The sequence below is a fragment of the Saccostrea cucullata genome, unplaced genomic scaffold (genome assembly GCF_032062105.1).
Source record: "Saccostrea cucullata isolate Sc308-1 unplaced genomic scaffold, CSIRO_AGI_Scuc_v1 ctg769, whole genome shotgun sequence".
Taxonomy (NCBI): Eukaryota; Metazoa; Mollusca; class Bivalvia; order Ostreida; family Ostreidae; genus Saccostrea; species Saccostrea cuccullata.
This window is the reverse complement of record NW_026935864.1, coordinates 189825-215751: the sequence shown is the minus strand read 5'-3', so window position 1 is coordinate 215751 and position 25927 is coordinate 189825. Positions and strand designations below refer to the sequence as shown.

At 34.6% G+C, this 25927-nt stretch overlaps 1 protein-coding gene across 1 annotated transcript; it reads right to left on the bottom strand.

Moving 5' to 3' along the window:
* Positions 1-10566: 10566 nt before the first annotated feature.
* LOC134244068 (dehydrogenase/reductase SDR family member 9-like) lies at positions 10567-18065 on the bottom strand. The gene is made up of 5 exons (XM_062726344.1): positions 17836-18065; positions 15906-16237; positions 14989-15247; positions 14584-14747; positions 10567-10915 (listed from the first exon to the last, which is right to left on the bottom strand). Exons 2-5 carry the CDS (start codon positions 16228-16230, stop codon positions 10689-10691), a joined length of 975 nt encoding a protein of 324 aa, XP_062582328.1. The 5' UTR covers positions 16231-16237; positions 17836-18065; the 3' UTR covers positions 10567-10688.
* Between the last annotated feature and the right edge of the window lie 7862 nt (positions 18066-25927).

The window sequence follows — 25927 nt, the reverse complement described above, 5'->3', positions numbered from 1 at the left end:
TTGTGTTCCTTGTTTTGGATCCTTGGTGCCAAAATGGAAGGATCACAAGAATTTATGAAAAAAGGAGAAAAACAAATGAGTATGCTATCAATCTCGGGATTAAAGTTCATTGATACTCTGATAAGAGAGATAACTCCTCTTATTCTTTGATAGAAAATTGACAAGTTGAAATATATAGAATATGATCATGTGACTTACTTCATGTCATATCCCAATGAAACTCTAAAAATGATATCTCATTTCTTTAATGTCTTTTGTCTAATTCTGCCCCCGTAGGGTATGCTACAACTGCTTGTATTTTACTAATAAAATACTTTCCTTTTGAAGAAAAATGAGAGGTAAGGCAAACTTTGAAATAATGTTTGTTTGCTATTGCCCTCTCTCGATTCGGGATGATCAAGTTGAAACGGTAAAGCAACATTGTATAGAGCGAGCAGAGGGTTTATGAACCTTAAATGAGATTCAGGCATTTATTATAGCTTGGAGTCAAATTCAAATCCAGTGTAGTGCAGTTAGGATATGTCTCTTTCAGATAATTATGAAGAGACAAGATTATCTTTCAGAATCGATTTAAAATGGGAACGTATAATGGTAACCTTGGCGGATGTTGCCAGGAGAATGCACTAGGGAGGGGACATCAGGGAATGGAAGTACTCGTATGATATTTGGAGATGTAGGTACATGTAATATAAGGAATGGGATGATACAATTACAGTATGCTGTGCTCTCATGTTTGGAATTATACAAGTACATGTACTCTGTGATTATTGCATAAAAATGATATTCCATGCAATTTTCATTCATATATGTGTAATTGCGAGTTGGTTTGGAGAAAAATATACGTTCGTCGATATGCTTTAACTATAATGTATATATATAGTATTTTGGAATAACAGTTGCGTGCTTCCCATTAATTCCATCAACAGAATGTCAAGGAAAAAATAAAGATCAAAAGATTGATTTCAAAAAATACGTCATAACACAGAGATTTTCAACTGAACAATGGTTGGACGGTTCCACGAGTAATTATCAGCGTGCATCACAAAACAGTGGAGGAACCAGTCCGAGTATAGATGAATATGACTATATATATAGCTGTTGCAATATATATACTGGCTTGCATCTTGCGTAGAGTATTGCACTTTTGTAGGTTGTTTGATTCATTCGACTAAGGGTACACATGGGAACAAAATGCAAGCTGATATAGATTTACAGCTGCCTCCATGTAGTATGAACAGTTTGTGCATATACAAAAAAACATATAGTGGTGCATTTTGTCGCTTCATACAATCAGGCGCGTAGCATTGTTACAACGCACTTTGAAAAATTACGCACTTTGAAAAAAATTTTCAAAGTGCGTTAAATTTGGGACCAAGCTATAACGCACTTTGAAAAAATTTAATTTTTTTTCAAAGTGCGTTGATATCGACCATATTGACGCACTTTGAAAAAAAATGTAGGTTGATCAATATTCTTACAAATAATCGGCTGATAAATAACAGATCCTGGATGGATAACTTTTTTTATGATGAAGTCACTTCAGGACCTGAGAAGTTGACGTTTTAAATATTTGAGGCTTTGATAAAATAAAAGGGAAAAGGGTCTTGAAAAAAAGAGTGACGATTGTTTAAGATCATTAATTCGTTTCTTTCTTTTCTTTAAATTCTAGTCTTTGATAAGTATATGTAAAGGTGTAAAGGGGGCACAAACAGTGGACAGCTTAAAGCAACTCAGCATTTATCATAATAAAAAGGGGGCAATTTGATTGTTCAAAACTATGAAAGTTCTTTCTCTCTCATACGTTTTACTGTACTTCAATATTTCTAGTTTTCATCTGTTTTAATTAACTCATTTAATATTGAAAGTTTTCAACGTCATACCAGTTAGGTAAATACATAATTATATAAATGTTTTGAGTATAGCGTAGACATCGAGACCGGGCAATGGGCCAGGGGAGGAGGGGCTTAGCCCCCCACTTATTCTGGAAAGATATACTGAGTATATACATCGTATAAGCATTAAAAATGCAGCTTACCCTTTTTGGGTTTAATGCTCCCCTCCCCCGTTTGTTACCGACACCTATGTATTCAAAAGATAAAGATTTGGACTGAGGGATCTTATACCCGTCTTCTCCTTTTTACATCAATCAAGTTAATCAATTCATAAGTTTTTTGAAAGATAAATAACAAATAAAATCTTTCCATTACTAAAATATGATTTTTTTTCAAAGTGCGTTAAGTGTCTCCATGGTAAAATATATTGATGTAGACTCTTAACGCACTTTGAAAAATATTTTCAAAGTGCGTTGAGTTGGTCCCAAATTTAACGCACTTTGAAAAAAATTTTCAAAGTGCGTTGATTTTGTCCCAATTTTAACGCAGAAGTGCGTAATTTTTTCAAAGTGCGTTGCCACATAGCAACGATTTTGAAAGTGGGGGGGGGGGGGGGGCAGCCACAGAATTTTTTTTTACTTACCTGAAAAAAGTTGACAAGCAAAAAAAAAAAAAAAAAAAGGATAATTGCCCAAACTCGAAAATCCTATTTCGTGGGGGGTACAATACTATATTCCCTTCATATTACTTTACTTTACTAAAAAGTGGAGGGGGGGCAACCAGCCTTTCAATGAACATTTAATTCAATACTAAAAGTATTGTTGGCAAAAAAAGTGGGGGGGGGGGAGGCCCCCCTGTTGCTACGTCCCTGACAATGTACATACTGTCGTCAGCAACAATATGCACGCCACCTAACCTTGTTGCACATATTGTCGTTTAATGTCACCCGCTTTCGCGAAAGCGAGGGGACATTAAATCTCATTCGTCTGTCCGTCTGTCTAGCTGTGTGTCCGTCACAAAAACTTTAACCTTGCCCACAACTTTTCATTTAGTGGAGCTATGACTTTCATATTTCACATGTGTATTTCTTGTGACAAGACCTTTCTTTGGGTACCACCAAATTTGACCTTTTGACCTTGACCTTGGAGTTTGACCCACTTTTACACAAAAATTCCAAAGTTTTACTTTGGCCATAACTTTTGAATGGTAGGTACTAGGACTTTCATATTTCACATATGTATTCTTTGTGGCAAGACCTTTCATTGGATACCAACAACCTTGACCTTTTGACCCTGACCTTTGCGATTTACGTACTTATGAAAAAACTTTAACCTTGACCGTAACTTTTGAACGGTGAGGGCTAGGGCTTTCGTACTTCACATGTGTAATCCTTGTGAGAAGACATTTCATTGGATACCTAGAACTTTTACCCTTTGACCTTGACCTTAGAGTTTTAACTACTTTTAAGAAACTTTAACTTTGGTCACAACTTTTGCACGGTAGATACTAGGACTTTCATATTTCACATATATATTCTTTGTAGTAAGACCTTTAATTGGATATCAACAACCTTGACCTCTTGACCTTGACCTTAAAGATTTACGTACTAATGAAAAAACTTTAACCTTGACCATAACTTTTGAATGGTAAGGGCTAGGGATTTCATACTTCACATATGTAATCCTTGTGAGAAGACCTTTCATTGGATATCAACAACTTTGACCCTTTGATCTTGACCTTGGAGTTGACCTACTTTTAAAAAACTTTAATTTTGGCCATAACTTTTTAACGGTCAGGATTAGGGTTTTCATCTTTCAAAAAAATCAACTTCAATGATAATTTCTATAAATAAATGACATATGATAGGACGTTTATATTAGACACAATATGTCATAAAAAATAACATCTCACCCACAAAGACACCGAAAGCGGGGGACCACAATTCTTTGAATTTGCTTGTTGGCACATATTCTCGTCGACTGTAAAATTATCTATAAGATGTACATTTTATCGGCGGCGAAAATATGTGCCTACCCTCAATATATTGCACATATTATTGTCGCACCTTCATCGTTAAATTTTCCTTTTTCTATCTTGCTTCTCAATTTTTTTCCAGAAAAAATGACTGATCGTTCTTCAAAATACATAATTTGTCCTTTACTGGCATGAAGACTCAAATATCCCTCCTCTCAGAGCCATGAATGAAGTTTGAATGCTTGGTATAAGAGCGATAACTCTTATAATTTTTTTTATGATAGCTCTGTGGCAACGCACTTTGAAAAAATTACGCTCTTTGAAAAAAAATTCAAAGTGCGTTAAAATTGGGACAAAATCAACGCACTTTGAAAATTTTTTTCAAAGTACGTTAAGAGTGTACATCAACATTTTTTACCAAGGGAAAATTTAACGCACTTTGAAAAAAATATGTATAAAACAAAAATTCTAGACTAAGATTTTAGTAATTGAGAGAATTAATTTGTAATAATTATATCTTTCGAAAATTTGTAATAATTATATCTTTCGAAAAACTTTTTAATTTACATGTGTTGATTTAACTTCATTGAGAACTAGTGCTAATTGTAACGGGGACCGTTACAGATGTTCCCCAAACGCTCCCAAACTCCCTTTTATAGTCATATTCCCTGCAAGCGTAATCAAATAAGACAAACTCTATGCATTTGAGACTTTAACAACGTTTACCCAAAAGTGTACTATGTTCATTCAAATTTTATCATTGCACACTTGCGCATGTGAATGCATGTGCGTATAATGACCATATCATATTGTCTACACAATCTATATATTTTAATATGCTAAATATTAAAGATCTAATCCAAAAGTATAAAAAAAACGTTCATTCAAGTGTATTTTTAATTTTACCATTTTACAGTTCACGTGCACGCAAGTGCATACATGAGCATGATGACCATACCTTCTTGTATAAGTCCATTACATCTATCTACGTTCTAAATCTCACCCCGTTTGGTTCAAAACCAAGGGAGCTATAGCTGTTTAAAGTTTCAGCCAATCAGATTGCAGCGCACGTACACGCACATGCATGCATGTATGTGCATGGTGATCATGCCTTCTTGTAGAAGTCCATTATATATCTCTATGCTCTAAATCCAATCCTGTTTGGAGTTAAAACTGTTTAAAGTTTCAGCCAATCAGATTGCAGCCCACGTACACGCACGTGTATGCATTTGCATGGTGACCATACCTTCTTGTAGAAGTCTATTATATATATCTATGTTCCAAATCCCATCCTGTTTGGTTGAAAACCAAGGGAGTTATAGCTATTTAAAGTTTCAGCCAATCAGATTGCAGTGCACGTGCATACAAGTGTTTTCATGATAATTGCTATATATCATGTTGTAAGATATTGTAATACATGACTATGTTCAAAATTTCAAAGGATTTCGTCAAAAAACAAGAAAGATATTGAGACTTTAGTTTCAGCCAATCAGAGCAAAGCGTACGTGCATGCGCGTGAGATCTTGCTATTTTGACCATGTCATATTGTCTATGCTACTACTATATCCTTATATTATGAGTTTCAAAGCATTTCATCAAAACAGTAAAGATTTACGTCTATATCAATTAAATTGATCATTTCACGTGTTGCTCGTGCGCGCTCTTGCAAGCACGTGCGCGCAAAATGACCTTGACTAGGCAAATCTACATAACATGTCTACTAACCCTAAAAAGGTTTTACCTACATCGGATGAACAGTTTACAAGATCATTCCCGGACAAAAAAGTACCCAGGAAGAAGAAGAAAAATAATAATAATAAGAAACAGAGTAAAAACAATATGTTCCCCAACTTCGTTTGGGGAACATAACAAGGAGAAGACGACTTAGACGAGTAGAAGGTCTTTTTTATACATAGCCGACGGTAGCAAATTGAACGTGGACCCCCCCCCCCCCCCCTAAATTTTCAATATATGATTCAAATATATGTATTTGCATAACTACCGTGACGTTGAAAACTTTCAATAAATAAATGTATGCAATCTGGATAAAAAAAAGTACAATAAAACATTTAAGTTAGAAGGAATTTTCAAAGTATGGAAAAATCAAAATCGCTCATTTTCACATCCTGAAGTGAACTTTACACCGAAAAGTCATCCAACAGGTTCAGTTATTTATCATACCTAGGATTTGCAAGAATATCGACCATACACATTTTTTTAAAGTGCGTTAAAATGGTCGATATTAACGCACTTTGAAAAGAAAATTTATTTTTTCAAAGTGCGTTGATTTGGTCCCAAATTTAACGCACTTTGAAAATTTTTTTCAAAGTGCGTTGTAACATAGCTCCTTGATGATCGCTGAAAAATGAAAACAGCAATCAGAAAATCGAATATGGCTAAAAACCTTGGAAAGTCAATAGCAAGAAATTTAAAATTTTGTGAATATTTTGACTGGTTATTAAACGGTAGAACATCGATATCTGATGCTTATTTATTAGTAATAACAAGAAATGTACAGTAGAGGAAAATGAAGAGATATTTCCTTATACTGCAAACTAAAAGAAAGACAACCCTCATAAGTCACAAGGATCTTAAAATCCTTTGATGAAGATTTTATGCTGAAAGTGCGAAGGGATTGAGATAAAACTTTAAAATTTATATGAGTAAGACTACGTAGGTCAAATTTTTTCATGAAATCAAGACAAATATTTTATGTGTTTCATAAATGTATTATTATGATTGTGGGAAAACATTTGCTTTCGTGGTTAAAGAGGACACAGATTTGAAGTTAATATTTTCTCAAAATTTCCGTATATCTCATGATTTATAGCATGAAATATATGGAGATAACGAATTGTATTCAAGCTCAAAAGTCCATCAGGAACAGAGCAAACACGGACCTCTAAAACATCAGAGGTGAGGTGGGATCAGGTGCCGTGGAGGAGTGAGCATCCCTTGCCGACCGGTCACACCCGCCATGTGATCCTTGTCACGATCGAGAAATAACGGGAAAATCTGTCGACAATACAGAAAGTAAATAATAAATTATGGTCTAAGTTACAATTCGTTTGAAAAACGTCAGTCAGCATTTGACATAACGATAGATTGTATTTGCTGACAAGGTCATAATATCGACCATAGAACTTATGCAATGGTTTTAAATGAGACTGCTGATATTCTTGTTTCATTAACTTGTTTGTCAATAACCTACCTTGCTTCAGAAATTGTTCATACGCAGAGTATGCGCTTGAAACTGCATGAGAGATAAACCCCGTATATGCAGGTGATAAGGGTATATTACTTCATAAATGAGAGAAGTTCTCAATTGAAAAGTTCAAGTCATCACGATTATCATAAAGCATTTCACAGGGAAATATAATAAAAACGTGTTCAGAAACTTATTTTATCTGGAAATTATTGAAACAATAATCATGATAGTGTATCCTCTGCAATTTGAAAAGGTCTGCAGATCCGCATTTCTCCATGAGACTAGTATGACATATCCTTGTTGGACATTGTCTCTGAAGATACCGCAGCTCTACCGTTTTGTGCTTATAAAAAGGGAATAGACACCTATACCACGTGTATTTTTACTTTTTTAAAATTACAAAACAGTATACAACTATACATGTATTTTTATATTTTTAAAATATGTCTATGAATTCCCTTCTACATATATACACTCAGGAGTTCGAATTAAAACAGGTATCTTAGTAAACGAAAGTCCAGTTGCTGAATTATTTGTCCATAGTGAATGTATAGGATTAAGGATCTACAACTTTGATTATTCATCTTCAAAATAACTACATGTACAATGTTTACATCCAAACACAACAGTTGGGGTACCGAGAGGACGTGTCACTAGTTTTGCTGGGGATTTTTTTTTATTTCAGGATTTAAATTACTTATTGGCATATCCTATTTTCCATAATCTATCTTTTTGATTACATTTGTACAAAGGTAAAAAATAGAACGTTTGGTTCAACACACTTGCTACTTTATTTCGCAGCTACCTTATAACAATAACGTTAACGATCTTTTGCAAGAGTTTCCCTCCACCCATTGTTAAACAAATTGTAAAATAATTTTCAAACACAGAAGACAGATTTATATTCATTTTGGTTATACAATTTTTCTTTTGCTGAATGATGCAAGAATTCATTACAAGAACAACGGTTTATTTTATCCGTTTTTGTCTTCCGCACATGATATTGAATTAGCACTGTCAGTGTTTCATTTTCTCTTAATCGTGTTCGAACACACTTGCAAAAATATACTCCCACCAAAGAACATCTCCAGTCTACCTAATGATAGGAGGATAAAGGTATAAAAACTTTACTTTCCTGAGGAATACACCGCCTTTCTGGTGCTAATGTCCTTAATATATTCCATCACAGGTCGAACGGTCATTACAGAGGCGGCCATTGGTCTATTTTTATCTACTTCCTTGAAAGAAACACGTGACATGTTCAGAAGTTGTCTCTCTTTTGGTAAAAGCCTCGGTGATGGACTCCCGGCTGGTGATGGAAATTGACCAATGAAACTGATGTTGTTTCGTTTGGCAATAATATCAATGGATTCCTTATCGTGGTCAACCTCAGACGTTTCAGACCGAGTATCCAACATTTGTTTCCCTTTTATGATTGGAGCTAATTTTCTAGGAACAAAAGTTGGAGAAAGATAGAATCGCTTTTCGTTCTGTCTATGAGGAAAAGGTTGCGGTCCATTTTGAATATGGGTGTCCGTAACGCTTGTTAATTTCGGATTCTTCGGGTTTTTACGTCTGCCCCGGAGTAATCTCTGCCTCTCTATAGCGATCATCATCAGTTGTTCCTCTCGATTCTGTAGGCTTCTCCTCAGGTCGTGAATTTTGCGTAGATATTGTTGTTGCTTGTCGTTGACCCGTTGGTATTCACTAAGCCACGGAGGTTCTTTTGATGGCATTTTGAACAGAAAAGCCAAAATAATTAGTTTGATTAATTAAATTTTTCACAATTCTTCTACATATTCCTAATCAGTCTCAAAAAATGTAACCTATATGTTTCCATTCCTATATTGTCAACATTCTACAATTCAGCAATACACACCTGAGAATGTCGACCTTTTGCGATAGAAAGCCTCGACTTGTATTTTCTAATCAAGGTTGATTAGCTAATCTGTACGAGGCAGTAAGATTAACTGTATTGTAAAGAGAAAAGTTGACCTGTATTTAAAGATAAGCCGCGGTTAATTCGGGTATTACTGATAAGTGACGCATGTCTATGAATGTGGAAAAATGTGTATTGGACCAGACAACATTGTGTTACGTCCCAAAGTTGTTTAAAAAATAATGAGGTTCTGAGGTTATCTCATCTAAATAAAACAACAAATTGCCTCGTTTATTTTTCAATCATCTTGAACCTTTTTTACGCAAAATACTTTCGATAAACTTCGCGATATAGGCTATTTTGAGATCATTTTCCAACATTACCATAATTATATGATTGTTTATCTCTCTCCCTGTTTTAATTCTACTTGAAAATAGAGGCTGTTTCTATATAGGCTTTTTTGCTATATATATTAAAGGAAAACATTTAGCTGGAAAATAAAACACTTGATATGGTATGGTTGCATATTATCCTTAAAAGTTTTTATCTTAAAAACGACACTCTATAACATGTTTAGCTTAGTCACAATTTAAAACTTCTGATACTAGCTATTTATAGTCAAAACGGGACACTTCTTTAGCGTCATGTTTATGTCACTAGTACAATACACGTCCATATTTGTATTTTGGGAGAAACAGGACCCTTACCATCTTCCAAGACTTTAGTTCCTTAATTTATTTTTTTTTTAATTCAAGAGGCACTTAGCATGCCTTGTGTCACCACGAAAAAAAAGGAAACTATGGAACTGGAGTTTGGAAAACGGTATCTAACGAGGACCGGCTACGGGACCTTTATTTGACTGCCCGCTTCCATACCCTCAGTGGAAATCCTGCCTAAGTTCCTTCACAAGGGGCAAGTTAGAATTAGGAATCCTGCGTGTGAAGGACGGGGTATGACAAAGCTTTTAAATTGGCCCTAATTTATAAATACCGGTATATAAACCTTACCCTATTACACCCACCCGGCATGCTTGTATAAATACGTAGACCATGTACATGCCCTCCTCTTTCATACTTCATTGTCATATAATTAAGATTAATTAGCAGTTATAAACTGATACTTTCGTGCCTTGTGTGGTGAAAAAAAAATCACAAGATTTCATATCTATTTTACCATTATTATTAAAAAAAAATATCTTTGATCCTAGACAGGCTGAGAGTATAATATTATACAACATGTACAATTAACAGCAAAAATTACTTGCAAACGACCAGACTTTAAATTATGAAATATAACTAAAATGTCTCTTTCTCGTTTAACAAAACTATTTGATCCATAATTCTCCGTAATTAGTTGAATACAAAAATATAAATACGACTACGAACAATTTGGAGAAGTAAGTTTCAAGCATCTAGATATATGAACAAGTACATTGTATTAATAAAGTTTGCAAATATTCATGGTAACATCAGGAATAACTGATTAATAGACATTTTTGGAAAGATGTGCAATTGAACCAAAGAAAATACACACATGGTTAGACAAATAAGAAAGGGAAAAATAATATATAGTTTGAATTACAGAATTTTCTAGCATGAATATTCCAGCTAGTGTACTTTATGAAAAATATTAACAATGTACATGTACAACAATCGTATATTACCCTATATTAGCCTTTTCAAACACTTTTATACTACCATACATAGATAAATTAATTAAAAATAAAATTTCTTTTAAATATATATCACAGTTAACATTTCAGCTGCATACCCGAAAAATAACAACGTTACATAAATTACAGCTTTCCCATTTTCATGGGAACTGGTCGCCCTGAACACAAAATGAAATCTGAAATACTTTCTGGTAATGTCCACAGGATTCTGAAGACGACTTGGGCGCTAAACCCCACCACGTATCGGTGGGCGGGGTACCTCGAACACACTGCATTCAGGTAGGCATCAACCACTAGCCCAGGGTTATCGTTCGTGACGAGTTTGAGGAATTTCTGAGCCTTTTCAAATGCTATAAATAGAAACAATATATTCAATATTTCTAAACCTTAACACTTGAGCTTACTATTATTTGCATTTACCCCCGTTCATGCTGTAAATTTTGCATTTATCACCATCTTGTAAATTTAAAATTTACAACATATAACTTTAATTCATTGTTGGAACCATTTATTGAAATTTTATTTACAATGAGGGTAATCAAAACATACCGGTATGACTATTAATAACATAATTATTACATCAAAAATATCAAAAGTAACTTATGATGTATGATCTAAGTAGACCAAAGTATTGTTAGTAAAGGGAAAACTGATCGAATATGATACACGGCAAGAGTGACAAGTCAACACTGGATATTCCCTTCTCTCTGGCATCTGATCCCCTCTCTGAAATTAACAGAAGTCCGTGTTGTATGTTCTATTCACAGATTCTTAATATTGATATATTTTAAGATGTATTACTGTTCGTATAATTATGTTAAATTCACCATCTTTCATTTGACTAAATTAAATCCGTGCATGCATGCAACGTACGTATTCTCTTGGGCATAACAGCATCAGCCGAAAGTCAACAGTGACACTTGAGGTAAAAATATGCCTTACAAAAAAATCTATGCTACAAACCCATCGCAGAAGGAGCTTAATATGAAAGATATTATTAGTTTTATTATATTCCTTTTAGGCGAAATAATTTTGTAAATTTTCGGCATTATAGTACATTAATAGTTAGAGAGATGAAAGGCTACCCAAGATAGATATAGATCATAAAGTCAAAATAAGTAAAACCCAGGGGAAGGTCTTCTCATAAGAAACATGCTTGTGAAATATTATAGACCTAGGCAAACTGTACAAAAGATATGGCAATGTTTTGAGTTTACAAAAATAGGTCAAAGGTCAAAGAATGTTGATATTTTTTGTATCCAAAGAAATGACTGCTAAAATAGAATACACTTGCGAGATATGATTGCAGGAGAAATAACTTTTCAACACTTATAGCCAATGTTAATGTTTTTTTTTTTTTTTTTTTTTTTTTTCAAAAAAGGGGGGGGGGGTCAAACGCTAAGGTCAAGGTTAAAATTGGTCAAAGACAAAGTAAAACAAAAGAATTAACAAAAAGTATAAAGAAATCAAGTATCAAACTATTGATGGTGACATTTTAGCGATATATATATATATACGATAGAATTAAAGATGAAAGATCGCGTGTCAAGAAATATAAATAGAAGTCAATATTAGGAGATTATAACTGTCCATCTGATTCTCTGACTGTGCCTTAAGTGATACTAGTATTGAGGATGTGTGGAATTTACAGAATTTATCGAAATATAAGAAAAGTTTTTAAAACAAATTGCACAAAGCCTGAAAAGTTAATTTACACAGTAATTCATAATAAGTCCGAAAAGTCGTATTTTACACCGTAACACATGTACCAGCTGTTCAAAAGTTATTGCCAAGGTAAAGTTTGAAGTAATTACATGTATTTGCAAAAATGCGTTGAACTTAATTTTTGGTCAAAGTCAATAAGTCGTGTTGATAGCTTAAGGCCGTGTCACACTGTCACGATTTTTGCTACGATTCCACACGACTTACAAAAAACCATAAATCGCCGACAATCGCCACGCTAGTCTAGCATTTTTCTGACAGAGAGTGATTTTTTTTCAGTGTGTCACGATACGACTACGATGTCCGCTCAACAATGTACGAGGCTTATATGATAACAGAACGAGTTTTGGCGAGTAATGTACGAACAAAGACGATCAAATAACGAACGCAATACGATCTTTATACGAATTTGCACGATTTTAAACGATGCTCTTACGAATACTTACAAGTCTGTACGATGCATACACAATATTCCCACGAACAGTGACGAGTTCTTACGAATATACTTGGTTTGAGTAGATATATAGAGAGAGGGTTGCTTGAAATTCTTAAACATAATTTCGAAGTTGTAATTATGGCAGTAGCTACCGTGCGGAGGCTCTAACTGCTGCAATATTTGGGGGTACTTGAACAGAATATTGCAAAAACGACAACTGAAGGCAATTGCCAATTTATTACGCAACGGGCGTTCACAGAGGCAAAGAAGATACTGGATAAGACCATGGATCCCCGGACGTACTTAGTATGGCTATTGTGATTGCTTGATGAAAGAACTTGAAACGGAGGATGTATTGTCATTCAAAAACTTCTTCAGGGTAGAGCCAGATATGTTTAGAGAGCTTGTAGACAGATTGAGTCCAAGATAACAAAAACAAGACACGTGGTTCAGAAAGACTTTGGAACCTGGATTAAAGTTGGCCATTACACTTCGGTATTTAGCAACAGGAGCGTCATACACCAGTCTGATATGATGTACGGATTTCGAGTTGCATGTCCAACAACTACAGATGAGTGGCAACAGCTAGCTGAGCAGTTCAGAATTAGATGGAACCTGGACCATGTCCTTGGTCCTTTGGATGGGAAGCATATTGCTATAAAATGCCCCCGAAACGAGGGTTCACTTTATTACAACTACAAAAGGTTTCACTCCCTCATTCTTATGGACCTTGTTAATGCTGATTATAAATTCATTTGGGTTGACGTAGGTGCAAATGGTTCTGCATCAGATGCCACTGTGTTTAACAACGTAGAATTAAAAGGTGACATCGAAAATCAAAATATTGGATTTCAAGAAGCTGCCTTCTACCAAATGATAACAGAAACATCCCGTATTTCATCGTGGGTGATGACGCCTACCCTTTCAGGACATGGCTTATGAAGCCTTTTGCAAGAAGGACTTTGACCAATGAGTCGCTTATATTCAACTATAGACTCAGCAGAGAAATGCGCGTTGAAGAAAATGCATTTGGAACTAGCCAACAGATGGCAATGCCTCTTAGCTCCAATGCGCCAAGAACCAGAAACTATTTCATCTATTGTATTAGCATGTTGCTATCTTCATGATTTGATGCAAATGAGATTTCCAAATCTCCAAAACGCGTACAATCGTACCATTTCGCAGTTCACTCGCGTAGTACTTGTAATACACTCGCCGTCAATCGCCTGTTTTCGTATCATATTCGCATGAAATCGTGCGACATTCCTTTTTAGTCGAGAAACACTCGCAGAAACTCGTGGGACACTCGCGATAAATCGTATGAAACTCGCAGAGTCGGAAGTTCTACGAATTTTTGCGAGTGCCCTACGAATGTCGAAGATTTACAACGATTATGTGTACGAGTGTATTGCGATTACTGTACGATCGCTTACGGATAATTAAACATCGTACTGTGGCCACGATTGTTTTGAACATGCTCAAAACAATCGCCGTGTTTGGCGATTTGCTGCGATGAAGCACGAATTAAGAAGATATCCTACGACTATCTCTACGATAAACGCCGAATTACTGCGATTTTTTAACTCGAACTCTGTCGTAGCCAAAAATCGTGACAGTGTGACACGGACTTTAAGAAAGGTTTAGGTCACAAGGAGTGACTGTACATTTAAAACTGATGTGTAAACCTTAGCTCCAACCAGTCAAAAGCTAGGGGCATTGTGAAAGTTTTCGTAAACATATGCAAACAGCGAGACGGACAGACAGGGTGAAAACTATGCACTCAAATTTATGATTACGGGGGCATAAAAATGGTTATCATGTTAGAAATAAGTCTACTGAAAACAGATTTCCGTCTATTACCTTGCTCCACGTATGATTCCCCATAATACTCTTTTACTTCCGGGTTACATTTTTCATAAGCTGACCGAAATGCTGATGTCACTGTTTTAGGACTTGTGATATTGGTGGCAAAATAACCTGGTTCGATGATGTGAACAGTGACCCCTTCTCTATAAAGGTCTCTCCTATATATCACAAAAGGAATGAAAAATTTACATTCATGCATGCAACTTCATTTTTTTTTTAAATTTAAATTTATTTAGCATTTACTTGAAGCCAAATTCACAATCGCAAGGTATGCGAGTTCTTCATATCATTTGAATGAGCTGCACGTTTTTTTTATATTCTTAACTTTACAAACAAATGTTCAATATATAATGAAAATAATTATCTGCATTGTTAAATAAAATAATAACATGTACGTACCTTAAGCAGTCGGAGTAGGCTTCTGCTGCAAATTTTGATGCGCAATATGGCGTCGGCGCTAGAGTTATTCTGCCACAAATACTGGTCATATTGACGATGCGCCCTTTTTCTTTTCTTATTAAAGGCAAAAATGCATTGGTCATTTCCACCATTCCATAAAGATTTACGGCCATGACTTTTTCATAATCACTTCTTGTAAGCCAGTCGGTGGGGCCAACACTGCCTGCGATCCCAGCATTGTTAACGAGGCACCATATACCTACAAATGTACGGTATGTAAATCAGTTATAGCAATATATTGTAGTTACAAGACTGTGATGAATCGATGGCGTCTGACACATATGGTGAATGTACACCCCCATATTCCACCTTGACAGGCATCGGAGAGTTTTTCATAAAAATCTTATTAAAAAAAATTGCATTCCTAGAATCAAAAATTGTTTTGGGAAGGGATAGTTTGAAATTAAATAAAGTTAAGTATTATTATACAAATATAGCCATTTCATAAGGTTGATCGATGTATTTATGTGCTGACCGAATGAAACGGTTACATTTGTTATTATAAATTATATAGTTATTATAAACACTGAAGGACCGACTGACTGAGAGACTTCATGAAATTTTAAAATTATTTAAATTAAGGTACTATTATGATGGGAATACATTTTTGATATATTGCAGTGCTTGAAACATTCTCAGAAGACTTGGGTTAGAAATAGTGGTGCCAGCATCCAAACCTCAGATGCTATGATAGACTCTTCTGATTTGAAAAGGTGTATAAGGTCATATCAAATCACGGGCGTGCTTTGTTGACTGTGATAGGATTGAATCATTTAACATAGCACTAGACACAGTTAATATAAACAAATATGTTTTCACAAGAAAAAAACAAAACAAAACAGGTGCTAAATACAAACCTGCATCTTTAGGTAAATGTGACGTAACGAATTTCAGCATCTTCTTAATGCTCTCATTATCAGAAACATCTAAAGGAAAAGTTTTTAGTTTTTGTGAACACGATTTCTTTAAATTCTCCTCTCCATTATTAGTTAAGCACCCTGCAAACACAGAAAATCCTTTCGAATCCAACTCTTTTGCAAGCATATTTCCAAATCCGGTGTCACATCCGGTTATAACCACGTGACGTCCCTCGTAGTACGGAAGCGGAAGTCTCCGAATGCGTTGCCAAAAGCAGACGACGAGCACAAGTATAGCCAGGATTAGAAGGACACACCCAAACATGGCGAAGCTGGATTTAAAAAAGAAACGAGTCAACGCAGAACTGTGACAACGTTATCCTTATGATACATAATAGATGACTTGAGCTACTAAATCTCTCCGTAAAGATTAAGGATGACTTAAGATTCCTCAAGACGCAAATTTAATGAGAGAAGGAAGAGAATCAATAATCTCCAGGCTCAGTTTACAGAGAGAAAGGTTAAACTTAGCAAATTGTAAATATAATTATTTTTTCATTTAGGCATTTAATATGATATTTGAAGCGGAAGAATCACATTTCGTAAGGTAAGATTATTGGGTTTGGTCTAATTCATGGACACCTTGCATAGAATACATAAAGTGTAAGTTGATGCTCATATACTACGGTGTTTTATCAAATTTTACTTGCAGAAGATCTATAACATTTCCTGGGCTCGAATCGAATATTGCAAACTAATTCATTGTACAGAGACGAAAACCCCGAGATTTAACTGGCACAGAGGGATGATATTTAGTTTGATCGATATTTCTCCTCTCGCTTCCTTGTTCAGCTAAGTGATTTGTGTCATCATTGACTGTCCATTACATTTTTCCATTTCTGCAGGACATTTTATTATTTGTAATTAATCATTATTACTAACGTTATCTATCTTATATCTACGTTTATCTAGTTACACTTATCAGGTAATTTTGTAAGCAAGAAATTTTATGCGATTTTCTGAAATGTTTTATAGTCAATAGCTAAGCTCTCATCCAAGAATTTAAAAGAAAAAAGCACAAAGTATGCGCGAGTGCAATAATTTCAGAGTACTTAAATTCCACACTTTTGCATTACCACAGTTCAAGGTTGAGTGCACTTTTGTTTCAAGATAATTGATTTTTACTGAGCAAACCCGACTGCAAACAAATCTTTAACATTCCAATGCTTTAATTTTTAAAACCTAACAAAACAGAAAAACTGAAACGAAACATAATTAAGATCCTTCATGTTAACAATTTCAAAACGTTGAATATTTTCTACATAAAACTGAATTGTCTGTGAATTACATGTGCGATTTTACGTTGAACATTCTACTTTCCCTTTAGATATCGTACAAATCCCCAAATTCTACATTTCAAAAAGATATTCTAATCACATTTCATAAGCGTTGGAGGCAAATTGAATGGGGGTGGGGGGCTAAACCAACAAAAAAGGTAAGCCCCAATTATCAATGCCTAAATTATGTCTATCTTTGCAGGAAAAATGGGAGTGCCCCCTCCCCGTGCCCCCCACCCCCGTCAATAGAGAAGCCTATGTACATGTATATAGAGAATCATATGCAAAAAACACCTCTTTGTCCCCCTCACTTTTGATAAACATTGATTTCCAGCGTCCATACCTTTAAAAACCGTTATCGAACTTCAGAGTTTCAAAAGAATAACACTTATTTAATTTAATTTAATTGTTCATTTATAGGACTGTACGATTTAAGATAAGTATACTACACCAATTTGATTAATCAGTAATTTTCATAACACACGCCCTCAGAACTGTATACTTTATCATTTGCTATTCGTTGAACTACATGTATATTACACTGGACAATATGAATTAAAATGCATTGTGTAAAGATAAAAGTTTATACTTACTTGAATTACTGATAACAAACCAAGGGGAGGAGATATCCCGGCTACCTATCCACCCTCCGGAGACCCCGACCCGGTGCTGCTGAACTGACCGTAAACCGGTGGTCAGATAAAGATACCTCCTCAATCCAAAACACCTAGATAGGTGAGATATTTTACGTTATCTCACTCTAAAACCGTAGCGAATGTAAACAAATACAAAAGAGATTTAATCCCGTGGGCGCACTGAAGGGTAGACATTGCATTGTGAGAAAGATTACACGCCATTTATCTATAGTCTACATACCATATTTTACACTTTAAAATCCACCAGAAAAGGATGTTACCATACTGAGGCAGTCTATAGATTAACATTAAAAATCAATTATTAAGCGCTAAATTTTTTAACACAAATTCCAGGTTCGAATTTGCTAATTATAAAAAAAATATAAGTTGTTAATTACTCTGAAACTTTTTAAATGGTAAGCATATACATGTATCTTATATTTTAGAGAGGATTTATAGACAGTTTAAACATATTTTATTGAATAATTCAATGAGGATTGGGCAACAGGTAAGGCCTATGTACACCCTCTCCTTGATGGTAGGATTTATATGATGTCCATTCCAATTGTAAACCAACTTTACATAATATGAATATTGATTAAATTAAATTAACTCGTATATCTTTCAAAATTGTATCTGAGTAGGACAATATTTTTTGAAAAATAAGCCTTAAATGAACTTTTCACATCCGTCAAATAAACAAGCTGTAGCTTCTTGTCCACAATATTCAGCTGAAAAACCAACAACCAGGGCCGGAATTAAAAATATATTTGTTTCCCCTATCCCGACCCTAAGTGCTCAAGAATGGTCGGTAGGTAGGTAAACAATTTTATTTTCAGACAGCATCTTTGAATATACATTCTAAAATTTAATGGAAAATTACCTTTATAAATAAAAAAAGTACAAAAGAAAGCGATTTGTGAACAAAATGCTAAGTATCATACATATGCCGTTTAAAAGCAAAATTCATGATTAATTAATTCACAACTGTTATATAGTTGAACTTGTGAAATATCTCACGCCATTACATTTATATAAATTGAATAAAATAAACAATATTCTCAAATACGCAAAGACCAGACATACGAGTATATTTTTTCAAACCTTCCATCAGCCTTCAGAGCTTATAGACGATCAATATACTGTTTTGAGGGCCATGAGATTTGCAGTGATTTTGGAGCATTTTGCTTTGGAGTTAGAAGTGGCTAATTTTATAAAGGGCAGGTTCAAATCCTAAATGAGTAACGTTGAAAACGGTCCTTCAAAGGAGACCATAAAACTTGTGTCCAGTGTCGCAGAAGATGCTGGCTCAAAAAAGATCCCCCACTGCTTAATGGCAAAAAAGTGCTAAGTGCGTCTAAATTTGGAGCAATGGGGAAATGTTTAAATGTCGTCCTTACAAATCTCGAAGGGATTAAAAGCAAAGAAACAACCAATCTCCAAGGGCCTAATTAAAGAAAAATACACTATACGTCTCAGGAAGCTGAATCATGATTTCAAAAACTATTTGGAACAATATTTAATTGAACCAATCCGAATCTGCAGATGACAAAAATGCTATAAACAATTTAATGTCATAGTCACGAAGTTTAACCACTAAATAAAGGCATGAAGAAAGGAAATCTCAGTTGTATTCATCAGCCTGAGGATGCCTATGCAGACATATTTACAACAACTCCTATGGTTCCTTAATAGCATAAAGTAAACATACAGTAGGAACTGGTTATATAATAGATCAAAACTCAAATTAAATAAAATGCAGTGAAATTGAATGATGTGTTTACTAGGTGGGTCCCTTATCTACTCATGAGGCGGGCCTTACCATGTATTACATACCTTAAATTCAAAGACAGGTTTGTTTGTTTGTTGTTTAATGCCTCTTTCGAAAATTTATTCATTCACATGTAGACGCCAAGACACCTCCGAAACACTCTTAATTATTCATGATGGTAAATTTTATTTTCGAATTGTTTCAAGAGTGAAGAATTCCAATTATCTGAAAGCATAAGAATGAGACGTCGCCATTGCTTTATGAAGAGCTAATGCCCTGTAATCACATCTGGACGTCATTTTGTTTCCAACAAATGCGTGAAAATCACAGTAGAACAATGTCGGTCGTTCTGATAAAAACTGAGTTTGATGAAATTTTATTTTATAAAACTTGGTTAACAATAAAAAAAATAAATATTTGAATCATCTTATTTAAAAAATCTTTTCAGTCGGCGCGATTTAATTGGGTCGGTCGCGTTAGGGGAAACGAAGGTATTTTTTATTTTTGCCCAGCACACTTGTATATACATGTTCAGGATCTTCAGAATAATCAACCAAGACCACGATTTGATTTATTCCAACTAATCAATTCTGAGCAGCTAGATTCCTGACATAAGAATCTGATTGATTCAAAGGAATGAGGACTTTGACTCTGCCCAAAGACAGCATATTACATAAATGTAGCAACAGAGCTACAGGTAGGTTAACAGTGATGTACTTATACTATTAATTGCAACAACTTTTCCCTCGAACACTCGATTTGAAATTTTTATTAAAATCCACATGCTTCTATTGATTTTCATATTATTGTTCACTGAAAAATTCTAACGAAATTTTAAAACAAGATCTAAGCTATTTTTAGCATATAGGTCATGTCACAGTCAATGTCACAAGGTCACCAACTTTGGTATCATTTGAAAGAGCCTAATTAGTTAAATATGCACACCAAATACTAGTATGAAGTCTCTATCTGTCATGGTTGAAATGTTATGGCGAAGGTTAAAGTTGACAACAGACAAACATACAGACAGACAGGACAAAAACAAAATACGCCTCCAATCTATCGATCCGGGCACATAAAAAAATTCGCGAACAAAACTTTTAAGAACTTTTAAGAACGTTGTAAACCTCATGGATGTTAAATTAAAGGTGATTTGACACAAATAAAATATTTTCTCAAATTTTCTGTTTATAAATTTAAAAAAAAAAACCAATCTGATTAAAATCAGATCCTTTGATCCGCTCACATAGATCGCTACAATTGCAATGAGCTCACTAAATGATAACCCCCGCCTCCCATAATGTCCATGTGTTGCTATATGTTGTTTTACGGTAATGTGTAAAGAGGAATAATTCGTCCTATCAAGTGGTATCCAGAAGCTTCTATATGTGACGTCATAGGTAAACATATAATGGCAATGTCCATGTTTTGCTACGGGAAACCTAAAATACGTGTCGAATAAAAAAGTAAAATAGGAGGTGCACAATGGCAATATGTAATAAAGATTCTGTGAAAGTTTCATTAAATTTCACTCAGTAGTATAAGAGGAGTTGTGGATAAGAGATAAAGCGTAACAGACGGACGGAAATCCCGATTACTATATACCCTCCCATTTTCAAGCGGGGGATATAATAAAGGGGGCCCAAGTACAATTTGACACATAACTTTGATAAAACTTAAACAATTTATGTTTTAGTTAACCATACAAAGTACATTTATATATGAAAAATATTGCAATAATATATTGATCTTTACGTCATGGTCCACTGATGGAAGAGACTAATGCTTAATTAAGAACTCTTTCATACAGACCGGTCAAACTATACTAGTTATGATAAGCATATGAAACTAGAGGTACTGTGAGCAATGAGCTCAATAAATGATACCCCCGTCTCCCATATGTATAAAATGGCAGTGTCCATGTTTTGCTCTGGGAAACCCAACATATGTGTCGGATCAAAAAGTAAAAAAGGAGGTGCACAGTGGCAATATGTAATAAAAATTCTGTGAAAGTTTCATCAAATTTCATTCAGTGGTATGAGAGGAGTTGAGGATAAGAGATGGGTACCCCAAAGCCTTCGGCATCGGGTGACAAAACACTCCAGGGCTTTCCTGTCACCTCGGGGCAAATATTCTGGTATGTCACCCTCGAAGCCATGTGATATATGTATAATGTTTCATCTGTGTCTTTTACAATTCTATCAAACAAATGCCACTTTCAGGTCTACAACTCTTTAAATTACGACAGAAATATATTAAGAAACCTATTTTAACATGTGTTCATTTCTCTGTAATTGTTGTTTAACATATTTTATTCTAAAATTTGTAGCTTCTTTTATTCTGTGGTTTGGTTTCTGCCTCAGTGACTCTTCATAAGACCGTAAAGCCCCGTGTAAGTCTCCCACAACATGTTGACAGATTCCTAGTATCTGCCAGGATAGGTCTCTGGTGAATAAAGGAACGTACCTCCCGTCATCATAGAGCAACAAGGTCTGTAGGTTTGTCAGTGACTGTAAACACTGAGATCTATTACCCAGTCTATAGTGAGATTACACAGACAACATCTCAACCATAACAAACGGTGATAAATATAGGACTGGCTTTCCATGTTTTTGACTCAAATTCTATTCTAAACTTAATTCTTCAATGTAAGGGATATTTTCATAAAAATACAAATGGTCTACCCAAGCTTTCTTCATTCTCCTAGACAAAGACAGATTACCTACAGCTTCATTGTACCTTTGCCTATTAACAGTACAAAATTTATTCATAATAAAGTCCTCTGTCAGTCTTTGTTTAGTGATATAAGTGATATGTAATGTTTTATCATATCTCCCTGTTCTATAATAATACAATGATAAATATAATAAATGAGACACAGGACCTAATCTTGCTGCCATTTTTAACATGCCACAAACTACCGTATCTAACTTATAGATATTTTTATGTGTGCAATATGAGGTACTCTTTGTCATCATGAAGGCTAAACGAACAAGAGCCTTAGCAGTACAGTACTGTAATACTATTAACTGATGTGGTGTGATTGATAACCGATACAGTATGTTAATTGATTTTAAGTAAAGATAAGAGTCCAGCATGCGTTTTGCAAAAAAAGCTTAATTTAGATAATTCACCCATGCCGCATATATCTAAATCTGCAATTCTTATGAATTCTCCCTCAGTAGGGGATAACACAAAGGACGGACTACTGAGGGCTGGTTCTAGGATTGATCTGAGAGTCGGACTCAGCAGTAAACAGGACACGCCCATTCTGTAATACTGATAAAGCTGTTGTAAAAGAGATTCACGTGCAGCATCAACAACTTTGTTTATGAACATGTTATTCTGTGGAATGAAAAAATTAGGGAAAACTCCACGATAAACACACTGAAGAAGTTATTTTAAACACATCCAAAAGCAATCCAGTAAGTTGTTTGGACACCATCTAATTTGTCCTGATTGCATCATCCAGAACATTGTGGTCTTTATGTAAAATGAACACAGTAATTTATCCTCCCCACAACTGATAACTTCTTTCAGAAATATTTTCAGGAGCCCGTAACATAGAAATTGTGTATGATTCATGGTACACACTAGTTGTTGCTCGGCTTGAGAAAATGATAATCTCCATTCCAATTCGTTAGAAGTCACACCATCTTTACTACCAATAGGCACACAGTGAAATTCACTTTTTAAGATGTTTTCTAACACAGGTACCGGCGGCCAGATGTGTCTCTGACATCTGTCAACCCAACTTCCTGACAGTTTAGGCCACGGAAAATGGTGGCTAAACAATCAGCTTCATCAAATTCAAGAGATCCATAGAAACCACTCCTACAAGGACCATTGATTCTGACATTTTCACCATAGGAACGTTCCATAATCCTGTACTGTAAATTTTGTTCTCTCCACAGACGACTAGATAAATAAGCCCCGCCATTAAGGAAAACAGGGCGTGACCTCGTGTCTTTGTGTCGCACTGGTGTCAGGAGGCGCAGTTTGACAAATCCTGGCGGTGTATCTGAATCTTCCATTAGCACAATTTCATGTTTTGTTGTATTAAAAAGCCGAAACTGGGAGATGTCACTTATTAATTTGTAATTACAACTCCAGAACATTATGTCCCTGTCAGATGATCTCAACCGAAATCCCTCTCTATAACTACCACTCTGCATCACAGTAATTCTTCTATGTTTAAAAACAGGTTCCATTATCATCTCCTCCATATCTAGCACGTCCCTTCTGATGGCCACTTCTGTCGGTGTCCCTATCTTATGACACAGACCAACGTACAGAACCTCTGAGAGGCGAGGAATGTGATCCATCCTGTAAATCAGTAGGTTATTTTTATTATAAATAAAGGTAAGTTATACTTACGTATCATTATTGAGAAATATAATATATTTCGTTGAACATATAATGACCATTTTTGTATACCTGATGTATAATAGATAATCAATTAGTTATTGTCTCAAGTCACGTTTCAGAGTCCGAATAATAGCTCTCTATGATAATAGCTATATAGGATAAAATATTATCATATTAAGATCAAATAAATTGTCGTTATCTTGAATATTGTTTACGCCTCTATGCTGTGACACTATGTTCAGCCAATGACAATATTTGTTTCCAATCGCAAATGACATCAGCAGTAAACTTTTTTTTCGTAAACTGTTACATGTACCGGTATTTGGCATAAGAACACGTCAAAATTCCTTTTCCGACTATGCTTTACTCGCATTGGCCAATGTTTTAACGAGATATGAAATATTCTTCTCTCATGGCCTTGGTTTGCGACGATAGTAGATACATGTTGTAAGCTCCACAACAATTCTTCTTGATTTGTGATTTGAGAAACATTGTCTCGATGCAGATTAATGTTAGTGTTTAAAATTTGTTGCATGGTTTTATTTTATAACATTGTATTTGATGAAAAAGCCAAAAATGTACTAAGTATCATTAATGAGAAATTCGACATTTCTGTTAGATGATTAAACAATTTGTATTTATTTTGAAATAAACTTATACATACATGTATTACTCATAAAATAGCTTCCTTTTTCATTATAAGAGTAAAGCAAAGGGAATAGGTGATTCTTTTCTCAATACATGTACATGTATATTCATGTAGTTAGGTCGATGAAAAAAAAAAGAATGGAAATTTTCAGAGTCGCCGATAAAATAAGACGTTAACCCAGGGCGATAACGTAGATTGTTATACATTTCTATTTTTGAAAAATATTAACATTTTTAATGTTTTAATGAGCGGTCATAGAAAAACAATGTTTTTCCACAGGGTGAGATGTATTAGCTGTCGATGGGATAATGGCTTGATTACGTGACATGGAGGACGGGGTCAGCTAAAATAACCTTAGATATTCCTTGGATTTCGACAGAGCTTTACAGAACTCCACGTAATTCACCAAGTTTAAACCCCAGTGCTGGGGAAACGAAATTTATATCATCATTACAATGTGTCAAAATAAAAAAAGGTATTTAAGGTAGGTCTCTCGTCAGCTTTTTGGAAAAGTTCACGCAGAACCTCTTACTTCAAAACTATTTCTCAAAATTCAATTTTTATAATATATTTAATTTCATTAATGTTAATGTTTTAACATTCAACAACAACAAAAAAAAAAAAAACTGCTCAAAAAACTACAAAGAAGCAAGATTTGTGAGGGACTATTTTTTGTGGTGGAAGGATATTTAGCAGATAATTCTGCAAATCTGCACATTTATTAAATTTGATATCTTGGACTTTTAGCCTCACATACTTTTACTCGGAGAATATTTTCCATTATGATTTTGCTAGGAAAATTTAATATAGGTCTTAATTTATATTTTTAGAACAAGTTTTACACCTTCCTTCAACAAACTTTGCCAAAAAAAAAAAAAAAAATGGAGATATGTCAAATAAGTTAATATGAAATTAACACCATTTTTTGTCTGAAAATCACATATTTTGACCAATATTTCAAAATTAACATCACTGACCCCAACTTTTTCTTTCTTTATTTTAAAGTACTTGATAGTTGTGGCTGATCAGCACTTAAGTCGTAAAAGGCTTGATTTAAGAAAATGTTTTATTGCCTATTTAGTTTTTTAATACCCCAAACTATGTTACTTTTTAGTGCAAAAAGGTCACACAATAATTTACGCGCATTAATTTGTTAGATTTTTTCAATGATAAATATTATTCAAAATATTTTACGTAAAATTAGATAATAATTTTTGCCATGGTTACATCTGATAAAATATGATAAAGGTTTAAGTTATTAA

Coding starts and splice junctions, on each gene's coding strand:
- LOC134244068 (XM_062726344.1), bottom strand. CDS start 16,230: ATGTTTGGGTGTGTCCTTCTAATCCTGGCTATACTTGTGCTCGTCGTC. Junction 15,248..15,905: donor ACATTTACCTAAAGATGCAG/GTTTGTATTTAG, acceptor GTACATTTGTAG/GTATATGGTGCCTCGTTAAC. Junction 10,916..14,583: donor GGAATCATACGTGGAGCAAG/GTAATAGACGGA, acceptor TTCTATTTATAG/CATTTGAAAAGGCTCAGAAA.